This window comes from Nelumbo nucifera, chromosome 6 (genome assembly GCF_055504915.1).
Source record: "Nelumbo nucifera cultivar China Antique chromosome 6, China Antique-T2T, whole genome shotgun sequence".
Taxonomy (NCBI): Eukaryota; Viridiplantae; Streptophyta; class Magnoliopsida; order Proteales; family Nelumbonaceae; genus Nelumbo; species Nelumbo nucifera.
Genome location: NC_142654.1, coordinates 18393733 through 18418181, shown reverse-complemented (window position 1 = coordinate 18418181; position 24449 = coordinate 18393733). Strand labels below are relative to the sequence as shown.

Below are 24449 nucleotides of genomic sequence, written 5' to 3'. Positions count from 1 at the left end.
TTGCATACATTGAGTGTGCAACCCGTGACTTGATGATCGGGTTGAATGGATCAACAGTCAAACCGATCGGGTCAAACAATTCTTAACCAAGTTAACGATTTTTTACCATCTGACGGGTCTTGACTGAACTGGACCCAAAATCTTGATTAGGTAACGGTTCATCATGCTTGCATCCATCTCCCGGGGCTTGAATTTGAGGTAGTCATCTTTCATCTCTCTAATCTTTATTTGGAATTGCTGACAAAGTACTCCCACCATTCTCGTTCCCAAGCTCTCCTTTGAAAGGTTCTGTTCAAAATACTGCTCTGCTCTCACCCTCGGACAACCTCCAAGACTGATGTTTGATGTTGAGGAGATGTAAGTGGCGTTGAAAAACACCGACCATTAATAAGATACTTTGTCATAACATTTAATGAATGCTATCTTGAGAGCAGGGGGGATTTAGTGTTATGGGTATTTTCGTCAATAAATTGGGAGATGGCTGACATATATCATGTTTGCCAAATACAGGGGGGTTGCGGTGGTATTTTGATTTTTTCATTGGGCTTTCGTGGCTGGATTTTATTGATATAGGTGTGAGGGAGTTTTCTTTTATTTATTGAGGGATAGTTTGGGATCATTTTGCCTTAATTATAATGGAGGTAATGAGGATTTAACACTAAACCACTTGATAAAAATGACTTTGATATCATCCCAAAAATTATTCAACTTAAAAGCTTAAACTATTAGGTGAGGCCCCTAAATAGGTTAATATTCTCTAATACATCTCATCATCACAGTTTACAAAACTTCTTTCCTCTTTAGCTCATCTTCGTACACAATAGTTATTTGCCAAACACAAAGTGAAATTAAGGGAAGGGCCGAAGGGGTTTTGATAAGGAAATGTAAAGGTGGGAATTAACGTACTGTCGTCAATGTTATTTTTATTTTTGGGTAAATTACAAAGATCCATATGGAGTCTTGACAAAGACCCCTGTACTATGAGTATGAGACAAAACCCCCTTGACCGTTAAGTCAGATAACGAAATGCATTAAATTACTAAAATATCTCACTAAACTTTTTCTATTTTCCCTCTTTCTCTTCTATTACTCCTCTCTCATTCTCTCTCTTTCTCCCGATTCTCCTAAATGAAAAGAGCGGAGGAAACCCATTTTTCATCTTCCCTTTCTTCTCTTCTCCGTCTTTAATCTCGTCTCTCTAGCCATCGCCAACATGCCGCGATCCTGTATGTAGGATCTGCTCCATTGCCTGGAGCGACGGAAGGGGCGAGACGTCAACCCCTTCTTTGAGTCTCACGTTTCTATTCTTTCTATCTATCTGTCTACTTGAAAAAATAGAGTGAAAACCCGAAACCGCCTCTTTTCATCCAAAAAACCACGCTAAGATCTTCTCCTTCATTCCAAACACCACTGAACACCATTGCAGGAGCGGTTTTCGTCTCTCCTATCTTTCTTCCCGCGAGCGTCTCAGAGGTGGCTTTCTAGGCATTTTTTCCCCTTTCGGGACTTTTCTTAATAGGAATGGAACAGCGTCGAAGAAACAAAGGTTTGATTGGGAGGAAAAGAAAAGTGCGCGTAAAGGTGAAGGGCTGTGATAGGATTTCGGAGACGGAGATGATGAGGTGGGGGTACATGGGAGGAGCTCCTCCTCGGAGGCGCCGTTCTTAGACACGGGACCCAAGACTGGGATGCCGTCGCTGCGGAGCTCTAGGCCCGGATCCTCTATTCCTGTAGTTTCACCGCCGAGGTTATCTTTCTTGGCAATCTATCATCGACGTTATTCCGACCTTGTATCTCTCGCCGGAAGCATTTTTAGTTTTCTTCGTTAATTTCTTCGAGAATTACAATATAGAAATTTTTACTTGTTCCCCTTGAATAATTGCTCTCACTCTCTCTCTTTTAATTCAACGACAATAATCGATTTACGTTATTTTGTTTTCTTAATATTTGGCAACTCAAGAGTTTAGAATTTCTCGTCTTTTGAAAACAAAACACAATAGTCAAGAAGAAGAAATTTGCTTGCCGTCTCTGTTGATCTGTTATTGTAATTTGCTTTTCTGTTATAGCGTATGTAAATGGCACAAATGCCCTTTAACCTTGTTATTCCAAGGATAATATGGAAATTAAAAATATTATAACGGTGGGTCTCTGTCTCATGGTCATAATACAGGGGGCTATTTGTCATAAAACAAAATACAGGGGGTCTTTATAATTTACTCTTATTTTTTTATTGAGGGTAATTTTACCCACAGATTTTTTATTTTGTCCCGCTCACTTATTTTCTAAACGTAACTGAATTTGTAAATTTACCAAACTTTGTCATTTGTTTTACAAAAGTCATTAATTAAATTCATGATTACAATAATTTTGTTGCTAGTGATGAGAATTACAATTAATGGTTCGACATTATTTTTATCTTTAGAGTTCAATTAGTTAACATTAGTGAAGCATACCGACTTTATTTCCAAAACCTATGTTAACTTTTATTTTAGATCATCTTAGGTTTTTTGTCAAATTGATTGAACCAGATAAGCTTATTCCATTTGCTTATAAGTTCTTATTATTTTATTTTCATTTCTCACTTAACAAAAAACTGTGCATCTCATGAGTCCCGACTAGTAATGATAATAAAATAAAATAAAAAGAAAGATATTCAGAGTGTATTTCGCATCTTCCATGCATACTTCTTTTTATGCATTCAGGTGAAGGCCCTTTTACAACGTAAAACAAAGTTGGTCACAAAGAATCGTCAGCCCAACTTGATGTGTTAGATGAATCAAAGTTGGTCTGAGTACACTCTTGACCAAAAAATTAAGCCCCACTTTGGGATTCCACACTTTAATAGAGAGAATACATTGGTAGGCCTGCACAGATGGAATTAATTTTTGTTTTGACATCAACAGTAAAATTTATATTTCTTTTTTCTTTTTCCTTAAAAAATATTGCTTTTACTTTTATAATTAAGATGGTTATTACATCTTTATAGCATCAATTGATGAAGAAAATGGATCGGCCTCTTTAAACTGACAGATTATTACACTCAACAACAAAAGTGAAAAGCTTCTTGACAAGTTCGTCACCGAGTTTTCGGGTTAGGTTCAGCTTTCAAGTTTCAAGCTATCTCAAGTCGAATTTTGTTTCAGCATAAACCAAATAGTAAATGGGAATAAGTCCACCTAGGGCCAATTTATGTAGAAGTCAGTGCGGGCAATTGCCCCATTGACATTTGAAAAAGTTTTATAGGGTTAAGAACAAATTTGATTTTTTTTTTTTTTTACAATTGCCCCACTCAAATATTCAAATACATAAGAATGAATTGTAAGACACTAGTATCGCAGGATTCACTTAAAATCTGAAACTGAAATGAAATAATGAGAAGTCATATGACTCACTTATGCCCTCTCATTTCTTTTTTTTTTCAATATGACAAACATTATCCCTGAGAATTAAAATCGGTCATCCGAACCATCTATTCTCTTTTCCAAGTTTAGGGTGGAGCAGGTTTCTGGACTGTGGACTAAGAAATTGGGGAGAGGAATCAGGTAGATTCCTTCCTTCTAACTCTATTCATTCTTGAAGGATGAAACATACTTGAATTTGTTGATGCATTTTCCATTTTAGGATGAGATATTTTGATTAGCTTAGTTTAGTTAATTTACTTAATTAACTTACCTTACCTAACTTAATTCACCTATATAATAATTAAATGGTTATTAGGACATACTAACATTATATTATTAATAATTAATAAATAACTAATAATTATTATTACAGGTTTATGTTCCATTTTCATTAATAATAACTTCAAATTTAAAATTAATTAATAAACTTAATATAAATAATATACATATATAATTGTTATACAATTTAAATACTTTTTAATATCCAGGTGCTAGCACCTATTGTTGTAAATTGTGACATTTGTGTGTTGCTTATAACAGCACCTCTTGTTCCATTTTCATGAAAATTGTTTTTTAGTAAACTTATTTAAATTTACAAAAAAAATTATTTATAAATTAGTTAGTAATAAAAATGGTAAGATTAAAATCCAACCAAATTTCATACCACGCATGAGCTTTATTAGTGCATACATGGCACAATGCAAAGGGAATAATTGGGATACCTGATCGGGAATAAGGATGGGGATGCGGTGAAGTCCCTACGTTAATCCGATTCCAAATGTAAAATATTTGTATTTCAAAATTACTTTTTTACAATACATGGGAAATAATTGAGATACCTGATTGAGGACAAGGACTGGAATGAGGAGTGAAGTCCCTAACCCGACCTAACGGGCTAAAAAATTAATAGAAATCAAAACAAATTCATCTAATGAAAATTAATAAAAAAATGAAATTCTTTTAAATTCAATTGAGAATAACACAAATTAACAACAATTTATCTAACATAATAAAAGTAGGGTAAACTGTTGAAATCTCCCCTGAAGTTTCTAATTGTTGCTGAAACCTCCCATGAAGTTTAGTAATTGCAATCACCTCCCTTGAAATTTTTTAATACAGTTGCAAGTATACCCCCTTTGATAGAATCTTCTTAAAAAAAAAGGCATGAAAATGTCTAAAATACCCATGCATTACTTTGAGGCTGGTTTGTACATGAAAAAAATACAAACTTTATGAACAACAAAAACAAAGACTAAGGATAATGATTGATGTAAAGGGGAAATTGGGAAAATAAATCAATTTTAGAAAAGAGATTGGAAGGACTTGAGATAGTGATTCATATAAAGAAAATTTTGAAAAATAAACATTTTTGTTAAAAGTAACTGCATGGGTACTTTGGACATTTTCATGCCTTTTTAAAGATGATTTTACCGGATAGGATCTACTTGCAACTATGTCAGTAAGTTCAAGGAAGGTGATTGCAATTACCAAAGTTCAGGGGAAGTTTCAGCACGCCAGAAACTCCAGAGAAGATTTCAGCAATTTACCCTAAAAAATAATACAATTTTATCTAACAATACATAACAAAAAATCAATTCTTGGGTTAGATTTACTTTCACTTTGCCCAATTAAAAATATCATGAAAGTCCTTTGACATAGATTTTAGTTTAACAAAACCCGTGCATTGCACGAGCCCCACTAATAAATATATAATCAAACGAAAGAAATAGTATTCCTTTTATATCCTCATCACCTACTCAGCTCTATCTTTTCTTTTAATAAAAAAGCCTGAAATGGGCTGAGGATTGTGGAGCTGAGATGGGCTTGACAATGGTGAAAGATCAAGGTTTCTTCATTAGCCAGTTGCAGTTAAGTGGGTCTTCTTATGGACAAAGGCTTTTTACCATTATTGTGATATACATACTAAGTTTGGAAGCCAGTTGAAGCAAGTGGGTCTCCACACACACGATGTGGAGTCTAATAACAACCAAACCAAATTATTTCGCATGTAAAGTCTATCTACTGTACTAATTAAAAAAATGGAATAATTATTAAATACTTGATTTAAAAAATAATTAAAAATGAATTATAATTATTTATTATTAATTATTCCTTTTAGCCCGTTATAATTATTTATTATTAATTATTCTTTTTACCCGTGCAATGCACGGGCTTTCTACTTGTAAAAAGAAAAAAACAAAAAAAAGGAAATGAAATTTCGACGACGGCATGGAAAAGATTCAGATGGAATGTAATTGTAATGTGATCTTCCAGGATATAATCGTATCTACAACATGGAAAAGGGGATTTTAATTAAAAAAAAAAGCAAGGGTTTGATTGGATGTTGACTTTAAGCTAGCCAGATATATGTAAAAGAAGGTAGTCCTTTTAGCTTTTGGGGTTGGATTGGGTTTGCATCGATCTTGACTTGTTACGTCGGTCATTATTCTATGGATTGGATTAGATTTTGGATCAGTTGGAGGCCAAAAGCGGAATAAATGGTGCAATGATGTATGTATAAAGTTCACCACTCGACAATATGTCACAATTTGGGCCTACTGCAATCCTTATTTCTTTAAAAGCAGATGCCCATGGGCCTACACCCCTATTACTTTCTTTCTTTTTGAATAAAATTGTTTTAATTATAACTTAACTATATATGCAAAAATAAAGCCATAAGTCGGTTCAGACAAGGTAGGTGGAGACCGGACCAATCTCAGTTGATTCGATGTTATATTAGGATCGTATTCTGTCCAGCTGAGACATTATTATGTAGCCCGACCAACCTGACTTGACCCGGCTGGCTGCTTCCTTTGCTAATGCATATCAACACTTTTTTTTTTATTCAAAAAGAAAACTGAAAAAGAATCGAACCTAACTAAATAAATTCTTCCATTCGGTCGTCGCTCCATCTTCAAATCGTTTTCCAATACCTAATTTGGTGTCGTTTTAATATCTTGATGGTTAGAGCCTTCAACTTGCATTAGACGTGCGTTTTCATTGCTATATGGCTACAATCATTGGTCTCCCTTTTATCACAACATGAATGATATCTATGGCTGAGTTTGGCAGGAGTACAAATATATATATATATAAATATATATATATATATATATATATATATATATATATATATATATGTAAAGTATAAATCTTACATTTTTTATTATTTTATATGTATTTGTATTTATATTTTTTTTTAAATTTTATTTTACAGGGTATTTGGTTTCGTGGACGTTTATTCAATAAATGATGCTACATAGCAGTTTTCCTCTCTTGTTTTTCCGTACACATCAAGAATGATAAGTGGATTTCGATTTTTGTGCACACTTACCGCTTGAGGAAGTTATTTTTTAAAGTTTTCACAAATGGTTATGTGTATTTCCACTGTTACTCTGATGTAGTGCCTAATGGCACCTAATTGTCATAAATGATTATAATTATTATATTTCTCAATTTTGCAAACAAATAAAATACAAACTTTGAATGAAAAAATTTTAGCGGAATCAAACACATACTTAATTGCATTCATTTCTAATTGTATCCCTCTTACTTATTTTATCATTAATTCGTTGCAATAGCTAGCGAACATTGATAAAAGATTTATCTAATATATATATATATATATTTGTAGGTTATAGCGTACAAAGTTCCTTTTCAATCTATTCTTGTCCCAACTCAATTCAACTAAGCACTCTTGGGGTTAGCTACAAGAATACAATTAAAGCTCCACTATTTTAGATGTAGGTTATAGTACATCTAGTCCCAACCATGCCATCACTTGTTCATTTTAACCCCACTAATTCTTGCAAACCTGTCATTAATTTATCTATTCATTTTGCTAAAATGTATTTCCCTATTATATATGTTTTCAAATTAAAATACCTAGCCTCTCTATTTTGTTCCCAATCTCTTATTTAATTAATTAGTTAGTACGTAGGCATTAGTATCTATCCTCTTGATTTTCTATATTAATTAAGGAATAACTAGACCAATATAATGAAAATACTCCTTTTCAATCTACATGCATGGTTAACTTGATATTCTCTTAGAATTGGCATTTTTAATGGGTAAATTTACTTGAAATTTGAAATGCACCAACTCCTTTACGTGTCTTCATTTGCTCTTTAAGGCTCAGTTTGTCTTTGGAAGGAGTACAAATACAAATGTGTAGAGTGCAAAAGCTTGTATTTTGTTGTTTGTATTTGTACTATTTTCAAATTGAGCCTAATATGTACAGTATAAAGCCTTATAGATTGTATTTATTGTACAATGTAAAAATATGTATATGCATTTGTATAGTGATGGATCGATTTTTGGTGATGGCCAATTTTTTGTGCTAAGTACCTCGTCATTTGGTCTGCTTCCAAGTGGTCGATGACTCAGACCGAAGTGGAGAACTTTGGCTGTCGAGCTGAGTCGAACTGGGCAGGCTAGGTGGTGAGCTGACTATAGTGCCGAGTTGCCTATGAGGTGCCGAGCTACCTAAGTGCCGAGCTGCTTGTGAGGTGCCGGGCTGACCAGGTGTCGAGCTGCCTGGTGTCGAGTTGACTATGAGGTGTCGAGCTGCTTGTGGATTGATGAGCTTCGTTGCTCTTTAGAGATCTGCAAGGAACCAAATGTCAGAGGACCCGGGGTGGCTAACCCGGTGAGGTCTCTCTGATGCTTAAATCAGTACTCTCACAGTAGACTGCGAGCTAAAAATCACAAAGTATGAGAGATAGAATTTGCTTACTTGCTTACTTGCCTCCTTGCCATTGGGGTTGGTGCCTTTATATAGGCATTGTTTGGCGTGGGCTTCACTTACCATATCCGAGATTTCTGCGAGGTCGTCTAAGTGGTTCGAGATTCCTGGAGATAACCGCCATGCACGTTGACCACCCTCCGGATCGCTCGGCACGTGGGCCAACTTCTAAGGATTGTGGAAGTGTTAGGATATGCATGCCGAATTTGTCGGTGAGCACGTCTCGCAGGTCTCCAGGTCGGCGCCTGTGCCAGGCCGCCAGGTCGTGCCAGGGCCAGGCCGCCAGGTCGCGCCAGTGTCAAGCTGCCAGCTCGCACCTGTGCCAGGCTGCCAGTTCGCGCCAGGGCCAGGCCGCCAGGTCGCACCTGTGCCAGGCTGCCAGGTCGCGCTTGTGCCAGGTCGCGCCTGTGCCAGGCTGCCAATTTGTGCCTGGGCCAGGTCATGCCAGGTCACGCCTGTGCCAGGCTGCCATGTCGCGCCTGTGCCAGACCGCCAGGTGGGACACCATCAACTTGATTAAGGCAAGTTGTTGCCAAAGTGGTTCCGGGTGTCACCTAATTGCTCCGAGGTGCCATATGTCACAATATCATTGGAGGGCCAAATCCACCCTCATCATACAATATATAGCCTTATATTATATTTCAGTATTTCCAAACCTTATTTGTACTGTATATATTTATATTTGTACTTTTTCAAAACTGAAATATATATAGTACAGATACATACAAAATACAAGCTTTTACACTCTAGATATTTATATTTGTACGACTCAGTTCGGAAGGAGTACAAATACAAATGTATAGAGTACAAAACTAACCTCATTTAGTACAAATACAAATATGTATAGTGCAAAATACAGATTTAGAAATGAAAAATACAAGGTTTTTCATTTACATATCTGTATTTATACTCTTTTGAAACTGAATCTAAAAAATTAATAGACTAATTAGTGCTTATTGAAAAGATAAAGGACCAGTTAATAAACTAATCACATTCAACTCTCTCTAATATAGGTGCAAAAACAGCCCAATTAAGCTATAATTGCTAGATCAGAATTGATTTTTATTCACAGTTTTTATTTTATTTTATTTTATTTTATTTTTATGGTGGGTTGGATAGTGAATTTGTAAACTCAGTTTTGCAGCAGGAGCAGGAGCAGCAACAGCAACAATCTCAATAATGATCATGCCGACAATATTGATTTGTGAATTCCGGAGGTTGTCTCACTTATTGATGAACTTGTCACATGCACTGATCAAGTTAGTTTGGTTCAGATTCCCCACCCAGACCCCGGTAAGCAATGGTTTCCTGTACATCCAATTAATCTTGTGACATAGTGATGATCTTCTGTCCTCCCACTGCAATACAAAGTCCACAATCATTCTATTTCTACCTTGTGTACTTACATATTCAGAATGGCTACTACCAAACGGGCCTCAACACGAATCATATAACTGTTTGTGAGAGAGACAGGCCACATGTTATTTATATTTGTATTTGTATCTCACTCCAATTATTTATTTATTTATTTATTTATTTCCAATTACTCTACTCATTGGATCCGGTTCAAACAAACAGTGTGGGAAAAGAAAAAGAAAACATCACAAGGCAAACAATATAGTACAAGTGATACATTATTATTTGTGCTGTCTGAAAGAGTTCTATTATCCACTGGACTGCTTCTTCCAGCAAGATTTGTTGCATCAGACAATGACGTGTTGGAATTTTATTCTATGAACAATGAATGATCTGCAACAAATAATGTTAACATGAAAAATCAGAATAAATAAAATGTTAAGGACAATGTACTGATCTCTCTATTCAACTTTCCTTTTTTACCGAAGCATGTTGTTGGGACAAGTCTGAGTTGAGTTGAATTTGAGAGGCGCTTTCGTTATTTTATCTTTTTTCATTGTTTTTGGGCTTTTACCAAATATAGCTTCGTGGTTTTCCACAGCATGAAAGTCTCATCCCAACTGGGTGTGTCATTGGGGAGGGCTTTCAGCCTTTCATGGAACAGCCATGTTTGGAGAAAACCCTGAAAGCCAGAATATAAGTTCATTTGGATTGGAAGGGCTTCAGCGTAGATTGATCTGCATTGGCTGAGCCTATTTCTAACTTTTGTAAAGCCCATTTGGGAGGGCTTTCAGTTTCAGCCTTTTGATTAATTTTTGCGGCTTGTGTAAGTCTATTTCTGACTTTCAGGGTTTTTATTATTAAACACAGTTTAATGATGTCTGGTTTTGTCATCTCATGCATGCAACACACCAGAAGCTAGCGGCTGTGTGAAAATCCTCCCCAACGGGCATTATTTTATTTAAGCTAGTAACTCAACTTTTTAGTGAAGCTTGCTTCTTGGAGGTAGTTCAGTCAACGGAGCTCTGTCACAGATGAAGCCCCTTCAAATGCTCTCTATGCATCGACTATAAAGATTGTGAAGGCATTAATACGTACCGTAGCTAAGATACCATCATTTACCCACAAGTTTAATTTCATTCTTCTCTGCAACAACAAGAATTTTGGTTACACTAGTGACACTGGTGAAACTAAATGATATAAGAGCTAATGGAAGATGATTTGGGCCCCAAAAGGGCAAGGTCTGCCTCTATACACTCTTTTTACAAGAGAAATTTCAGCTGATGTGAGATTTTTTAATTTTTTGGAAAAAGCACTTGTGCAAATAATAGTCATTTGTAAGTTTGCATATGAGGTCTGTACGGTGGATTGAGGGTGGAAGGGAAATGACCCATATACATCACTGAAGAGTCCATTATTATTAAGTTTACTCAAACAACTGTTTTAATTGTACATGATAAAAGGGTCTGTTCGTTTGCATTGAATTCTGACATCTGAAAGTGTAAATTACATTAAGAGATATATTGACATTGATGAACTTTTTTTTCCTCGAACTCTGAATGTAGAGAATGTTGTTTTGAATTCTGAAAAATATCAAATATCCATTTTGATCCCAAATATGAGAGTTTTTGTTTGTCTTTTTGGGAGTATCATTGGAAAATAAAAAGTTGTATGATTGCACTTTAAAATATAAGAGATAAGAGGAAACGAACAACCATTTTTTTCTTAAAATTAAAAGATTCTTTTTAAGAGATAAGAGTTAATAGGAAACAAACAGGCCCTAAGCCCCAATGTCAAGCACATAACGATTGAGAGCCTTGGGCAAAACTTTGTGCAAATGCTCTTAGTTAGAAACAAACATTGCAAGCTTTCGGATCAATTGTTTAATTTGAGCTATTTAGCCAATGCTTGAAGACAGATGACCAATGACCAATGTTTGGTTTGCCTAACGCCAAACAAGTGAGAGTCAATTATCTAAACTATGGTTTTCAAAATCGGATCGGATCGAATGGTTTTATGTGGAGCAGCTTGCAAATAAATACATGGAACAATGGATAGGAAGAAATTGCCCAAAAAGAAATGAAAGAATGATAACGCACGGTCGTACGAAAACACTCAACTTTCTTATTTATTTCTTTATTTCTTTTTTTTGAGTTTTCTAGTCTTAGTAGAGTTGTTATTTGTTTGTTTTCTTTTAGATTAGTTAGGAAATGTGTAAGAGTTGTTTCCTTTTCTATTTGTTTCCTTAGGAATTGGTTTCCTAGTTTAAGTAAGTTTGTAATACAAAGCCTATAAAAGGGACCATAAGCCTTTGTTTACAGGCAGTGAATTTCAAATACAATTTCTTTAGAGGTTTCTCTTATTTTTTGATGCACTACTAGAGTTTCAACCTAATGGATTCTAGGTCTTTTCTTATCAACGTGTAGTTTGCACGATATTAACTTCAACCATGGTTTCCATCCTATGTCATAGTCAAACAGGAAAAATTGGGAACCAGTCACTTGATTGGTTCCGTTTTACCTCAGAATCATCATTCTGGCCAAAAATCGTTGATTTGGTCAACAAACCGCTGATTCATGCGGTTGAACCGTTCGAACCATCCAGTGATTTTTAGCTTTTTTTTTATTTTTTTATTTGTTTTGTCAAAACGGGCCGTCCGTTCAATTTAAACGATCGAACTATTCGGCCTGAAAATCAGACCCCTGAATGGTTCATTGTCCGAATTACTTTTAGAAACCTTAATCTAAACTTGATTGATTTTTTAAGAATACTATCATTATATGCATGAATACTATTGGGCAAACCAAACACAACTTTAAGTAGTGTTTTAGTTGAAAAGTGTTATATGAGGATTGGGATAGGTTGGGACAAACATGGGAGCTAACTCCACTTTATGTTATAATAGGATAGGAATAATTAATTAATGTAGTGGTATGATGATCACACAGACCAAAATTATTTGGTTGCTATGGATTGTATACTGTATACATGACTCATTAACTGGATATCAATTGGTAGGATAGAGACTAAGAAGATGTATGACCATACATCCAACACCAGGTCCATGTGGATGATAACGATGAGCTCACATGTATTATATATAGATTAGGCACGTGTTTGGAACGATGAGCATTTATTGTATAAACGTTGTCACTTAGGTGTTACTTTAATATTTTCCCCATTATAAGAATCCGTACATATAAAGACTTGTAAAAGTAGAATTCGATTTATGTACATATTTATCATTGGGGAAAGATTCACTTTAGTATTTCTCCCAATGGCACCTAAATGTTAATAAACGAATTCATCATTGCTTTTCTAGATTTTCCAAACAAATCAATTGAACGTGTCCATGGTTCCAAACACATAATAGGTTGAGTTGAGTTACCACGAAAAACATCACCATAATTTAAAATCAGCTGGATAACGGTTTTCACCTTCCGCCAAACCAATCATTACTTGTTTTCATGTACTTATATAGACATTAGTATATATACATATTATAATATTTTTTGAACACTAGCTAGATCATGAAAAGTGGGTCTAGTGGTTCATTAATTGTTGTTATAAAAGTCTAGTCAGAACCTAATAGGTAGGGGTGTCAATGGACCAGGTTTGGGTTGGACCCTTTAGAATCAAAATCAGTTTGAATGGATTCGACGGATCAATAAGAAATTGAATTGGACCAGTCCTGACTTAATAGTCCAAAATATTTATTGGATTGGATTGAACTTGATTCATTTGTAATAGATTTATATTGAATTGGGTCGGATTGAACCAATATAGATCTAATCCTTGACATAATATAAGAGTACGGGTGTCAATGGACCAGCTGGTGTAGTGGTTTGGATAGAACCCAATTTACATTAAAACCAATTTGAACAGTTTGGACAATCCAAACAATAAATTGGACTAGTCCAAAATGGTCCAAAGTAGAGCTGTAAAATGGGTCATGCCTTCCTCCCCTGCGATAATTTGGGGGTTGGCCTGGCATGGCCCATGGCCCGAACAGGTGCAGGCCCATGCTGTTCCATGGGTCAGAATGATCTGTGGGCTGAGCCTTAGGTCAGGTTGGGCTATGGATTGGGCCAAAGTTATTTATTTTAAAAAAATTTAAAAAATCTTAAAATTTTTATTTTATATGAATTTTGATGTATACAATATAATAATTAATCAAAAATAATTGATTATTTTACTAATATATTAAATACTATATATTATTATATAATTATAATTTTTATATATATATATATATATATATATATATATATATATATATATATATGGGCCATGCTAGCATGTGGTCCACGAGCAGCACGGCCTGCTCGGTCATGCCATGTAGTCCAGCCCGACCTACGGACCTCAAACCCTAAGCCTGAAACAGTCTATACAATCGTGCCATGCCTAACACAGCCCGTGAACCATTGTGCCAGGCCGTGGGCGACACTGCTCAATTTACACCTCTAATCCAAAGTATTCATCGGATTGGATTGGAGTTGATCCATCTATATAATAGATTCATACTGAACTGGGTCGAATTGGACCAATATCCAATCCATTGACAGCCCTACCAAAAGGTGAGACCAAAATCTGGGACGACTTTTATATAAGAATCGGCTGTATCTTGGGCCTTGTTTTATATGTGTTGCTCAAGTGTTCAACCTCATCTTTGTTCTAGTTTCATGAAAACAAAACTAATAGGGAATCTAGCCACTATAAATTAATGAGACCCAAATCTAACCTGACCGAGTCATTTTGCCACTAATATTGATGGTGATGTAACCGTTTCTGGTCACGTATCATTTTTTGGCTAAGTACCTTGTCACCTCGTCTGCTCCCAAGTGGCCGATGACTCAGAGGCTGAAGTGGAGCTCCCTAGTGTAGTGCAGCCCAGATGCTCCCTGCAGGAACTGATCTAGCTACCAGCAACGATGGGAACTGAACCGGCTAGTCCCTGCTGGAGATGATCTGCTCATCTTTGTAGGCGGCAGGAGCTGAGAAACCTGAAAGAACTGAATTAGAGAGCCTGGGGGTGTATACCCAGTGAGGTCACTCCGATGGCTAAGTCAGCACTTAGTAGTGAGTTGAGAATGATATTAGAGAGTGAGAGATCTAGAGAGCAGGGGTTACCATCCATTTTTCTCGCCTCCCTTTGCCGCTGGGGGTGAGATCTTTATATACTGGAGTCCTCGTGGGTTTGGTGGAGCAGTTCTTGGATTCCCACTATGACAGGACCTGCTTTCGTGTTAGGTGGGCATAAAGCCACCAACCGGTAAGGTTACCCATTTCCGCCTAAATCGGGGAGTGGGTGAGCTAATACAACTGTTATAAGTCACAATCCCGTAAAACGCGGGGTACGGTGGTGAGCTCCTCGGGGTTGTCATGCGGTGGTCAGTTTGGCTAGGAGGCGAGCTGCCCGTAAGTGGCGAGCTGCTTGGTGGCGAGCTGCCTGTGTAGTGCCGAGTTGTCTAAGTTGCCAGGTTACACGATGGTGAGCTGCCTGTGAAGTGCTGGGCTGACCAGGTGCCAGGCTGCCTGTGAGGTGCCGGGCTGACCAGGAGTCGAGCTGCTTGTGAGGGGCAAGCTGTCTAGTTGTCATGAGGCTGCACTTAGTTGTTACATGGTGCCAGGTGCCATAATGTCACTGGAGGGCCAAATCCACCCTCATCATTTGCCCCCCACTCCCGAGCTGAAAGTAACTCAGTGAAGGGAGTAGATTTCTCCTTTTGGCCCATAATTCGACGAGCTCGTAAGCGCTGATTCAGTTTCTTAGGATCTGGGAGCTGCTTGGAAGCGAGCTGCCCGTAAGGTGTCGAGGTCTTTGCCAGTTCGGTACTGTAGCCCTTAGGCTCTGGGAGCGACTTGTAGCCCACTCTCCTTGACTTTGCCCATGCCGACGAGGCGGTTGGGTCTTGTGCAGTAATGTAGCCCTTAGGCTTTGGGAACGACTCGTAGTCCACTCCTTGACTTTGCCCATGCCGAAGAGGCGACTGGGTCTTATGTAGTATTGTAGCCTTTAGGCTTTGGGAGCGACTTGTAGTCCACTCCTGGACTTTGCCCATGCCGAAGAGGCGACTGGGTCTTATGTAGTATTGTAGCCTTTAGGCTTTTGGAGCGATTCGTAGTCCACTCCTGGACTTTGCCCATGCCGAAGAGGCAACTGGGTCTTATGTAGTGCCGAGGTGCCTAGGTGCCAAGTTGCCTGTGAGGTGCTGGGCTGACCAGGTGCCGAACTACCTGTGAGGTTCCGAGCTGCCTGTGAGGTGCTGGGTTGACCAAGTGCCAAGCTGCCTGTGAGGTGCTAGGTTGACCAGGTGCAGGGCTGGATTGATGAGCTTCGTTGCTCTTTAGAGACCTACAATGAACTAAATGCCAGAGGACCCGGGGTGGCTAACCCGGTGAAGTCGCTCCGATGCTTAAGTCAGTACTCTCATAGTAAACTGCAAGTTAAAAATCACAGCTTAGAGCTAGAACTTGCTTACTTGCTTCTATGGTTGGTGCCTTTATACAGGCATTGTTTGGCGTGGGCTTCACGCACCATATCCGAGATTTCTGCGAGGTCGTCTAAGTGGTTCGAGATTCCTGGAGGTAACCGCCATGCACGTTGACCAACCTCCAGATCGCTCGGCACGTGGGCCAACTTCCAAGGATTGTGGGAGTATTTGGATATGCATTCCGAATTCGTCGGCGAGAACGTCTTGCAAGTCGCCAGGTCGGCGCATATGCCAGGTCGCCAGGTCACGCCTGTGCTAGGTTGCCAGGTCGTGCCTGGGCCAGGCCGCCAGGTCGCGCCAGGGCCAGGCCGTCGGGTGGGCGCCTTAGAGCTATGACTGTGTTGCACCAGCCTCGTGACGCCGGTCACCCACTCCTATAGGGAGCTACTAGGAACTTAACCTTCGGGGGCAGTACCACTAACTTTAGGTCGCCAGTTCGCACGGGAGCCTTGGAAGGCTCGACCAGCAAGGGCACCCATGTGGTCTGTTGGCCGCCAACTCCCGCGGAAGCCACAAAGAGCTCATCTTTGTAGAGGGGACCTCGCGAAGAGGATTGGTGATGTTTTATTTGTATTGAAAGTAAAGTTAGTAGAGCTGCTTAGTCTGTTAGCTCCCTACACAGTCTTTGAGTTCATAAAAAAGAAAACTATAAAGCGAGAGCTTCAGTTCTAAAAAGTGAGGGCTTAGCTTTCTCGGAGAAGAGGACTTAGCTTTTTGTAGGATGAGAACTTGGCTTTTTGTAGCGTGTTCTCACAGACGACGCCAATTGATGTAACCGTTTCTAGTCACGTATCATTTTTTGGCTAAGTACCTCGTCACCTACCTCGTCTTCTCCCAAGTGGCGGATGACTTAGAGGCTGAAGTTGAGCTCCCTAGTGTAGTGCAGCCCAGATGCTCCCTGTAGGAACTGATCTGGCTACCAACAATGACGGGAACTGAACCGGCTAGTCCCTGCTGGAGATGATCTGCTCATCTTTGTAGGCGGCGGGAGCTGAGGAACCCGCAAGAACTGAATCAGAGAGCCCGGGGGTGTATACTCGGCGAGGTCACTCCGATGGATAAGTCAGCACTTAGTAGCGAGCTGAGAATGATATTAGAGAGTGAGAGAGCTAGAGAGTAGGGGTTACCATCCATTTTTCTTGCCTCCTTTTGCCGCTGGGGATGAGGTCCTTATATACTCGAGTCCTCGTGGGTTTGGTGGAACAGTTTATGGATTCCCGCTGTGACGGGACCTGCTTTCATGTTAGGTGGGCATAAAGCCACCAACCGGTAAGGTTGCTCATTTCCGCCTAAATCGGGGAGTGGGTGAGCTAATACAACCGTTACAAGTCACAATCCCGTAAAATGCGGGGTACGGTGGTGAGCTCATCGGGGTTGTCATGCGGTGGTCGGTTTGGCTAGTAAGTGAGCTGCCCGTAAGTGGCGAGCTGCCTAGTAGCGAGCTACCTGTGCAGTGCCAAGTTGTCTAAGTTGCCAGGTTACACGATGGTGAACTGCCTGTGAAGTGCCGGGCTGACCAGATGCCGAACTACCTATAAGGAGCTGTCTAATTGTCACGAGGCTGCACTTAGATGTTATGCGGTGCCAAGTGCCATAATGTCACTGGAGGGCCAAATCCGCTGTGAAGATGAAGGATATGGAAAAGTAAAATGTAGAGTGTAGACATAGACACGGAAGACAGAAGAGCTTGGATGCATGCTGAGTAACAAGGTAGAATATATATAGAAATTAATAAGGTCCAAGCAGTTGTGGAGCCCCTTCTGCTTTAAGTCTGTACCACAAGTTAGCCGGCAAGTCCTTAACTAAGCCGCTGTGTATTGCCACAACCAACAACCCCACAACAGTTTTGCTTTGCATTCCGCCTAATAATTTACGTGGGTCCTTTATGCCTGATATATGTTGAGTCACTATACAACTCCTCTTCTCTCTCTCTGAAAACTCAATCCCACAATATGGCACAGAGATAGAGTCCGAGTGGGACAAGCCATGTTTTCTTTTAGAAAGTCGGTGCCTCCATGAATGACACTCTCTCATCAAATCAAAAGCAGATCATTTTTTACTCTGACTACACTTTCCTTGCCCCATTTCCATCCATTTTCCCTTTCGTCATCTTTTTACTTTACACTAAAAGCCTATTAGTTAATTGTTACGCCCAACTTATTTTTTCGTCTCTACGATGTCGATTATAATTTTCTTTTAATTTGTTTCAGTTATTTGGATAAATCCCTAGCTTAAACCTCCCTCTGTTGATTGGTTTTCTCTTCTCAACTTTGACCTACCCTTAAATTTCCCCTGACTTTTTTAGGATAATTAAACAACTTGTAAATCTCTGTTAGAAATCTAATAATAATTGTTGATGTCATAAATTTAAACATATTTTAATGTCAATTTTGCTTTTATATAAAATCATCAAATGTTTTCATTAATTGTAATCCGTTGTTGGGGTTTATGCGCCTGGGGATGATGGTGGATAGAAAAGAAGAAAGCATAAATAAGATGTTAAGTGGACGATGAAGACAAAAGTCTGGACTTGCTTGATTTGGACGGTTGGTGTGGGGAAGCCCCGAGAAAAAGCCAAACAAACACCACTTCTCACTTTACCAACATCAACATGGTCGGTTGGGCGTAAATGATAGGACAAACAGCAGGAGGACATCCTAATACCTTATCTCTTTCAATTCTCTCTCTCTCTCTCTCTCTCTTCCTTCTAATTAATTCCATCCATCATCCACCCGTAACCCAACTTCTACTCTAGCTCCACAAGGAATCGAATGACCGTCATACCAAATCATTGGTGGGATCCATCTTCTCTCTATCCCCGATCTATCATATCATTGGTGTGTCCACAGTCCACACCCACATATAAAGAGAGATCAACAATATATGTGTATATAACAATGACCACCCTCTAGCTAGCACTAGCAGCAGGTTTCAACTTTGAACTTAGAGATTGGACAAGTGACAATTTAATAGGAGAACCTCCACTAGAGTTGTTAATTATAGTTACTTAATTATGACTAATCTTTCTCTTCTTTAATTAATAGCTTGCACCAGTCGGATGAGATGGTGAGTTTGATTTAATTAAGGCAAATATTTTATGATTGATCGATACTTGTACTAATCCGTAATAGCTGGCTAGAGTTATCATCTATATTAAATTTTGATTTCTGAGTTAGTGTCAGTCAATGTCTATCTGTTCATTGCTGTTGATATTTTTGTCGACAAAGGTTTAATTATTTAAATAATCCTTTCTTAATCTGCACTAAACAAATACTTCAAAGTCTTGAGATCACAAATTTCCTCTTCCTTCTTTTTTTCCCAGAAATAAGAAGGGGTCAATTTGTTCCATTTAATTGTTAACCAACAAGAGATGGGTATTTCTGGAACACCAGCTCAATGACCTTGACTGCTAATTAAGTGTATGGACCACCATCTCCCCAAAAATATTAGGGTTTACAGGGCGTTAATTAATTGATCCGAAACTAGGACCTTAATAACTAAGAAAAAGAATGAAAAGAATTCCCTTCCACGAATCAGGTGCGTAGCATCTTCTCCAACACTTCCTCACTCCTTGGTCTTTGGTAATGTTCGGTTGACTAAGTCCAGTTGGTTGTTGGTTGGGCTTGAATCTTAAGTTCCGTTTGGTTTGCAGGAATAATGGTCTGAAATTGGAATTAGAATGGGTTATTTTGATTCTAGTTGTTTGGTCAGGTGGAATTAGAATCCCATTCCCACTCCTGTTGGAATGACCATTCTTTTCCCCTCTCTTGAGAATAAAATTTCATTCTTATTGATTTCAATTTTCATTTTTATTTCTGTCTGAACTAAACAGATTATAGAAATGGGCCATTTCATTTTCAATTTCAAAAGACTTTGATTCCGATTCCGATTCCGATTCCGATTCCAACTGTAAACCCAACAGACCCTTAATTCTAATTTAATAAGATTTTGGTCATTCTATTCCCATCCCAGGACCCAGTTGTCCTATTTTTTAACCCCATACTTCACTCCAGGTGTATCATCAAATAATAAACTTAATCTTGTTCAACACATTAAATATCTTGATTCGAGAGATTTGAATTTTGAAGCAGTTTCTGTGAAGGAGATGCAATCAGGACAGTCAATGGACTCCAAAAATCCGAAATTCGATTGAATTAATTCATATTCAAAATCCGAAGTCCGAAATCCGATAGAGGCCCAGGTGCGGCTGTTGTAGCTAGGAGCTGAATACCCCTGTTTCCGGCATACAATATCTGTCTACTGATTTACTTCTCCGTCGTCCTACGAGGTATCTCCTAAATGAATTGACCAAGGAGTCGGAGCCAGACCCAAGTTAATTTGGTCTGTCCGGGTTTCGGGTCCCATTTAAACTTTATAGGTCCCACTTTGCGTCATCGGTCATCCATCTCGTCTGGAAAAAAAAAGGATGGCTTAAATTTATCATATAATTGCTATAGGTGATCCAAAGCTCCAGTAGCATAACCGACAAACCATTATTGAATGAATGGGTTCATGTACCATGCATTTTGCATCAGGGAATCCGAAGTCCAAATTCCGAACCACTCTTATACATCAACTTTCTAGTTAGCCGAAGATCCAGATTCTTGCTATACCTGTTTGAAATCCGTACATATATATCTTCTTCCGCCACTTAGGTAGGATATGGTTTTTTTTGGGATAATTGCACATAAGGGCAACTTTTGGGGTTTAATATTAATAAAAGTAATATTTTTAAAAAAATTTAAAAATAGATTAACTTTTTAAAAATAATATCAATAAAGACAAAATACTGTTCATCATCTTCTTCTTGCCATTTATTCACTAGCGCCGTCGTCCGCCACCACCCGCCACTGCTGTCCGCTGCCGCCTATCTCTACCTCCGCCTCCGGCAACATTGCTGGAGGTAGCAGCGGCGGTGCTAGTGGTCATTCCTCTGCCTAGCGTCGCCGCCACCACCTCTGTCTCCACCCACCTCCAGCAATGTTGTTGGAGGCAAAGGCGAAGGTGGCGGCGTTGGGCAAAGAAATGACCATCAGCGCCGCCACCGCCACCGCCACCTCCGACAATGTTGCTAGAGGCAAAGGCAGAGGTGACGGCGTGCGGTGGTGCTGGTGAACAAATGGCAATAAGAAGATGGTGAATAGTCTTTTTACCTTTTATTGATATTATTTTTAAAAAGTAAACCTATTTTTATAATTTTATTAAAAATATTACTTTTATTGATATTAAACCTCAAAAGTTGCCCTTATATACTATTACCCTTTTTTTTTCCATTTTCTATTTTCCTGTAACAACAAAAGAAACAAGCAGAAACAGAAATTGGGTCATTAAGTCCTCTTTATACCTCCACCATTTCAATTAGTTGCTCTACCAATATATAACTCTTTGGATTGTGGACCATGACTCAATGGTTGGGTCTTCCGTTTTGATTTTAGGTAATTAGGGTTCAAATTTTACAAATAATTTCTCAATCCATATATATAGGGGTTAGTTGCATACATCTATCCCTCCACAAATCTCATATTAATGGGAGCCTTGTGTGCTAGACTACCCTTTTAGCCGACTCATGTAGTTGAGAAAAGACATGATATGATGATGATAATTAAGTAAATATTAAAGCTGGTCATCGTTTCTACTTTCTACCATATCAACAAAAGACAAACTTCAGCTCCATAATATTACTATTGGAAGATGTTAAAACCACATAAAAGAGCAAAATAGTGAGAGAACAAAAAAAAAAAAAGAATACCCCATAAAGTGGATACACCGAAACATAAGCTAAATAAAGAAAAAGTTGGTCTATTATTGTTTACATGAGATGTTAAAAAGGAAAAAAAAGGGATTTTACTGTTCAGTCCATTCTCAGAAATGTGAGATGAATCCTAAGTCTTAACCACCATGAATTGATACAAATTCATGAACAGATGCGATTTATAGGAAGCTATTAATAGACTAGGAGAGGCTATAATTTCAGAGATCTCTGTGGAGTGCAGTCTACTTATTCCAAAAAAAAGAACACGAAAAAGAGAGATAAGAGATAATGACTAACATGGCGTACATGAATTTTCACCATAGTCAGTGAATTCCGACTTCGGTCAGAGCAAAGTCCGTTCTAACAGCCTTTACAGCCTTTGGGAATATCTCGGTATGCATATGATTTATTTCATTTAATTCGTTTCGCATGCATCGCACAGACACGTGGCGCATCGTCATTGTGCACGAACGGTGCAAGCATGGACTCTGCCCTCCCTGATAGATGCCGAACTCCAGTGGCTGCTGGCTGTTGCAAGGGGCGACGGACCATCCTACCCACTCTCATCATGTCAATGCATTCATTCCAACCATTCTATATGTAATACAATACACACGGAGAGAGAGAGAGAGAGTTTCTCTATTTGCTTGTTAAGAGAGAATAGACCGATAATATAGCAGTGGGGTTCTGAGTTCTGATGGTCAACCTCTGTAGAGAAATTATTGAGATTTTCGTAATTTCTAACGTCAGATTCGTTTCTTTAGTAATTCACTGCGGAGTGCGGACCCTGATTAATAATCGGTGTAGCATAGCCACCCACCCACCTCCCACAATAAGACCCAAGTCTCTTCATCCTTTTCTTCTGCTCTTTCCCTCTCTCCTCCATCAAACATTTGTCAAAGCCTCAACAGGCATAAGTCTACATTTCTGCCGAGTGTTAATGCTTGATTCAGATCGACTTAACATGGGCTTTGGGGATCTGTGTAATACGGGACTTTCTCTGGGTTTGGCCTCCCAAATTATGCCTGAGACACGACCAAAATCCGATCACCCAAGGACTAAATCATGCTTGAATTTTGACAAATTATTTCTGTATTCCTCCTCCACGTCTGCTGTGATCATCAAGAGTGAAGAGCCTTTACTAACGTTGAGCCTTTCGGACGATAAGTATCAACCGGCGGCAGAAAATATGGACGTGGACAAGGCGGGTGATGATTCCTCCGCCGTTCGACAAGCTTCTCCTCACAGTGGAATCTCATCTTTTTCTAACGCTAGCGTCAAGAGGGAGAGGGATCATGGGGCTGAAGAAGTGGAGGTAGAGAGGGTGTCTTCCAGAGTCAACGAGGAAGATGATCAGGAAGGTTGTGCCAGGAAGAAACTTAGGCTTACCAAAGAACAATCTGCCCTTTTGGAGGAAAGCTTTAAAGAGCACCATACTCTCAATCCGGTACCTCCTTTTTCTTTTATTTTCAATGGATTGCATGTATTATATATATACATATATATATATATATAGCTTCCTTATGGTGTTTCTCTGCTTCCTTCTTGGGAAATATCGATCCTCAGAAGCAAAAACAAGCCTTGGCAAAACAATTGAATCTGCGACCTCGACAAGTGGAAGTTTGGTTTCAAAACAGGAGAGCCAGGTCTGCTAGCTTCTCAGTCTTTAACATAGAAGTAGTTGAACTGAAAAAAAAAAAAAAAAAAACTCTCTCCGATATGTTTCCTTGATGTGTTAGGTCCAAATCTAAACTGAAAATTGACAATTAATAATTAAATGGGTTGTTGTTTTTAATTATCATTTCTTTTTTTTTATTTTCTTTACGCAGGACAAAGCTGAAGCAAACGGAAGTAGACTGTGAGTTCTTGAAGAAATGCTGCGAGTCACTCACTGATGAGAACAGGAGATTAAAGAAGGAGCTACAGGAGCTCAAAGCGTTGAAGCTAGCACAGCCTCTATACATGCAACTGCCGGCGGCCACCCTCACCATGTGCCCATCGTGTGAGAGGATCGGCGGCATCGCCAGCGACGGATCGTCCAAGGCTCCCATTGCAATGGCGTCAAAACCCCATTTCTATAACTCTTTCACCCATCCATCTGCAGCTTGTTAGAAAAATAAGAAGACCCACCGCCGGCCGGTATTACATACATCAGGTCATAACAACAACCCTCGTCATTTTGTTCAGGGTTTGTATTGTATGTCTCCAGACTCCAGTTTTTTTTTTTTTTTCTTCTTCTTTTGTCTAAGAAGAAAATTAGTGTAATTAATTAATTAATTAAATTGATATTTTATAGAAAGAGAAATACTTAATGATGGATATGAATTAGAAACTAGTAATATAAAGTCTCCAGTCTCTCATGTTTAATTTTTGTAATTAATATATCAACAAAATATATTCATAATTTTTTTCTTTCCTCATTGTTATTAGTTAATTAACTGATTTTGTTCAAGTTTTGAAGGAAGAGAGAAGAAGAAAAGCAACAAGATAGTATGCGTTTGAATGATATGATTAGGAGAAAGTGAGAGAAGCTAAGCTAGGATGGCCACTCCCAACGATTATGTTTGTGTTTGAGAGAAAAAGATGAGAAGCGTGTGGGGCAAGGAAGGAGTTGAGGAATTAATGAAGAAATAGGGGAGATGGCGTGAGAAGTTTCCCCTTTACAAAAACGGGTTGGTCTTGGTCACGCTCCGATGGTTTCC

At 38.7% G+C, this 24449-nt stretch overlaps 1 protein-coding gene across 1 annotated transcript; it reads left to right on the top strand.

The window, feature by feature from the left end:
- Positions 1-22299: 22299 nt before the first annotated feature.
- Positions 22300-24151, top strand: LOC104591218 (homeobox-leucine zipper protein HAT22-like). Its single transcript, XM_010250005.3, has 3 exons — positions 22300-23194; positions 23314-23393; positions 23577-24151. The coding sequence occupies exons 1-3, from the start codon at positions 22445-22447 to the stop codon at positions 23857-23859; spliced, it is 1113 nt and encodes a 370-aa protein (XP_010248307.1). The 5' UTR covers positions 22300-22444; the 3' UTR covers positions 23860-24151.
- The last annotated feature ends 298 nt before the right edge of the window (positions 24152-24449 follow it).

What these genes read in the sequence shown, in the direction of transcription:
- LOC104591218 (XM_010250005.3), top strand. Translation starts at nt 22,445, where the DNA reads ATGGTCAACCTCTGTAGAGAAATTATTGAGATTTTCGTAATTTCTAAC. An exon ending in AGCACCATACTCTCAATCCG is followed by an intron (nt 23,195 to 23,313) that starts GTACCTCCTTTT and finishes ATCGATCCTCAG; the next exon opens with AAGCAAAAACAAGCCTTGGC. An exon ending in TTTCAAAACAGGAGAGCCAG is followed by an intron (nt 23,394 to 23,576) that starts GTCTGCTAGCTT and finishes TTCTTTACGCAG; the next exon opens with GACAAAGCTGAAGCAAACGG.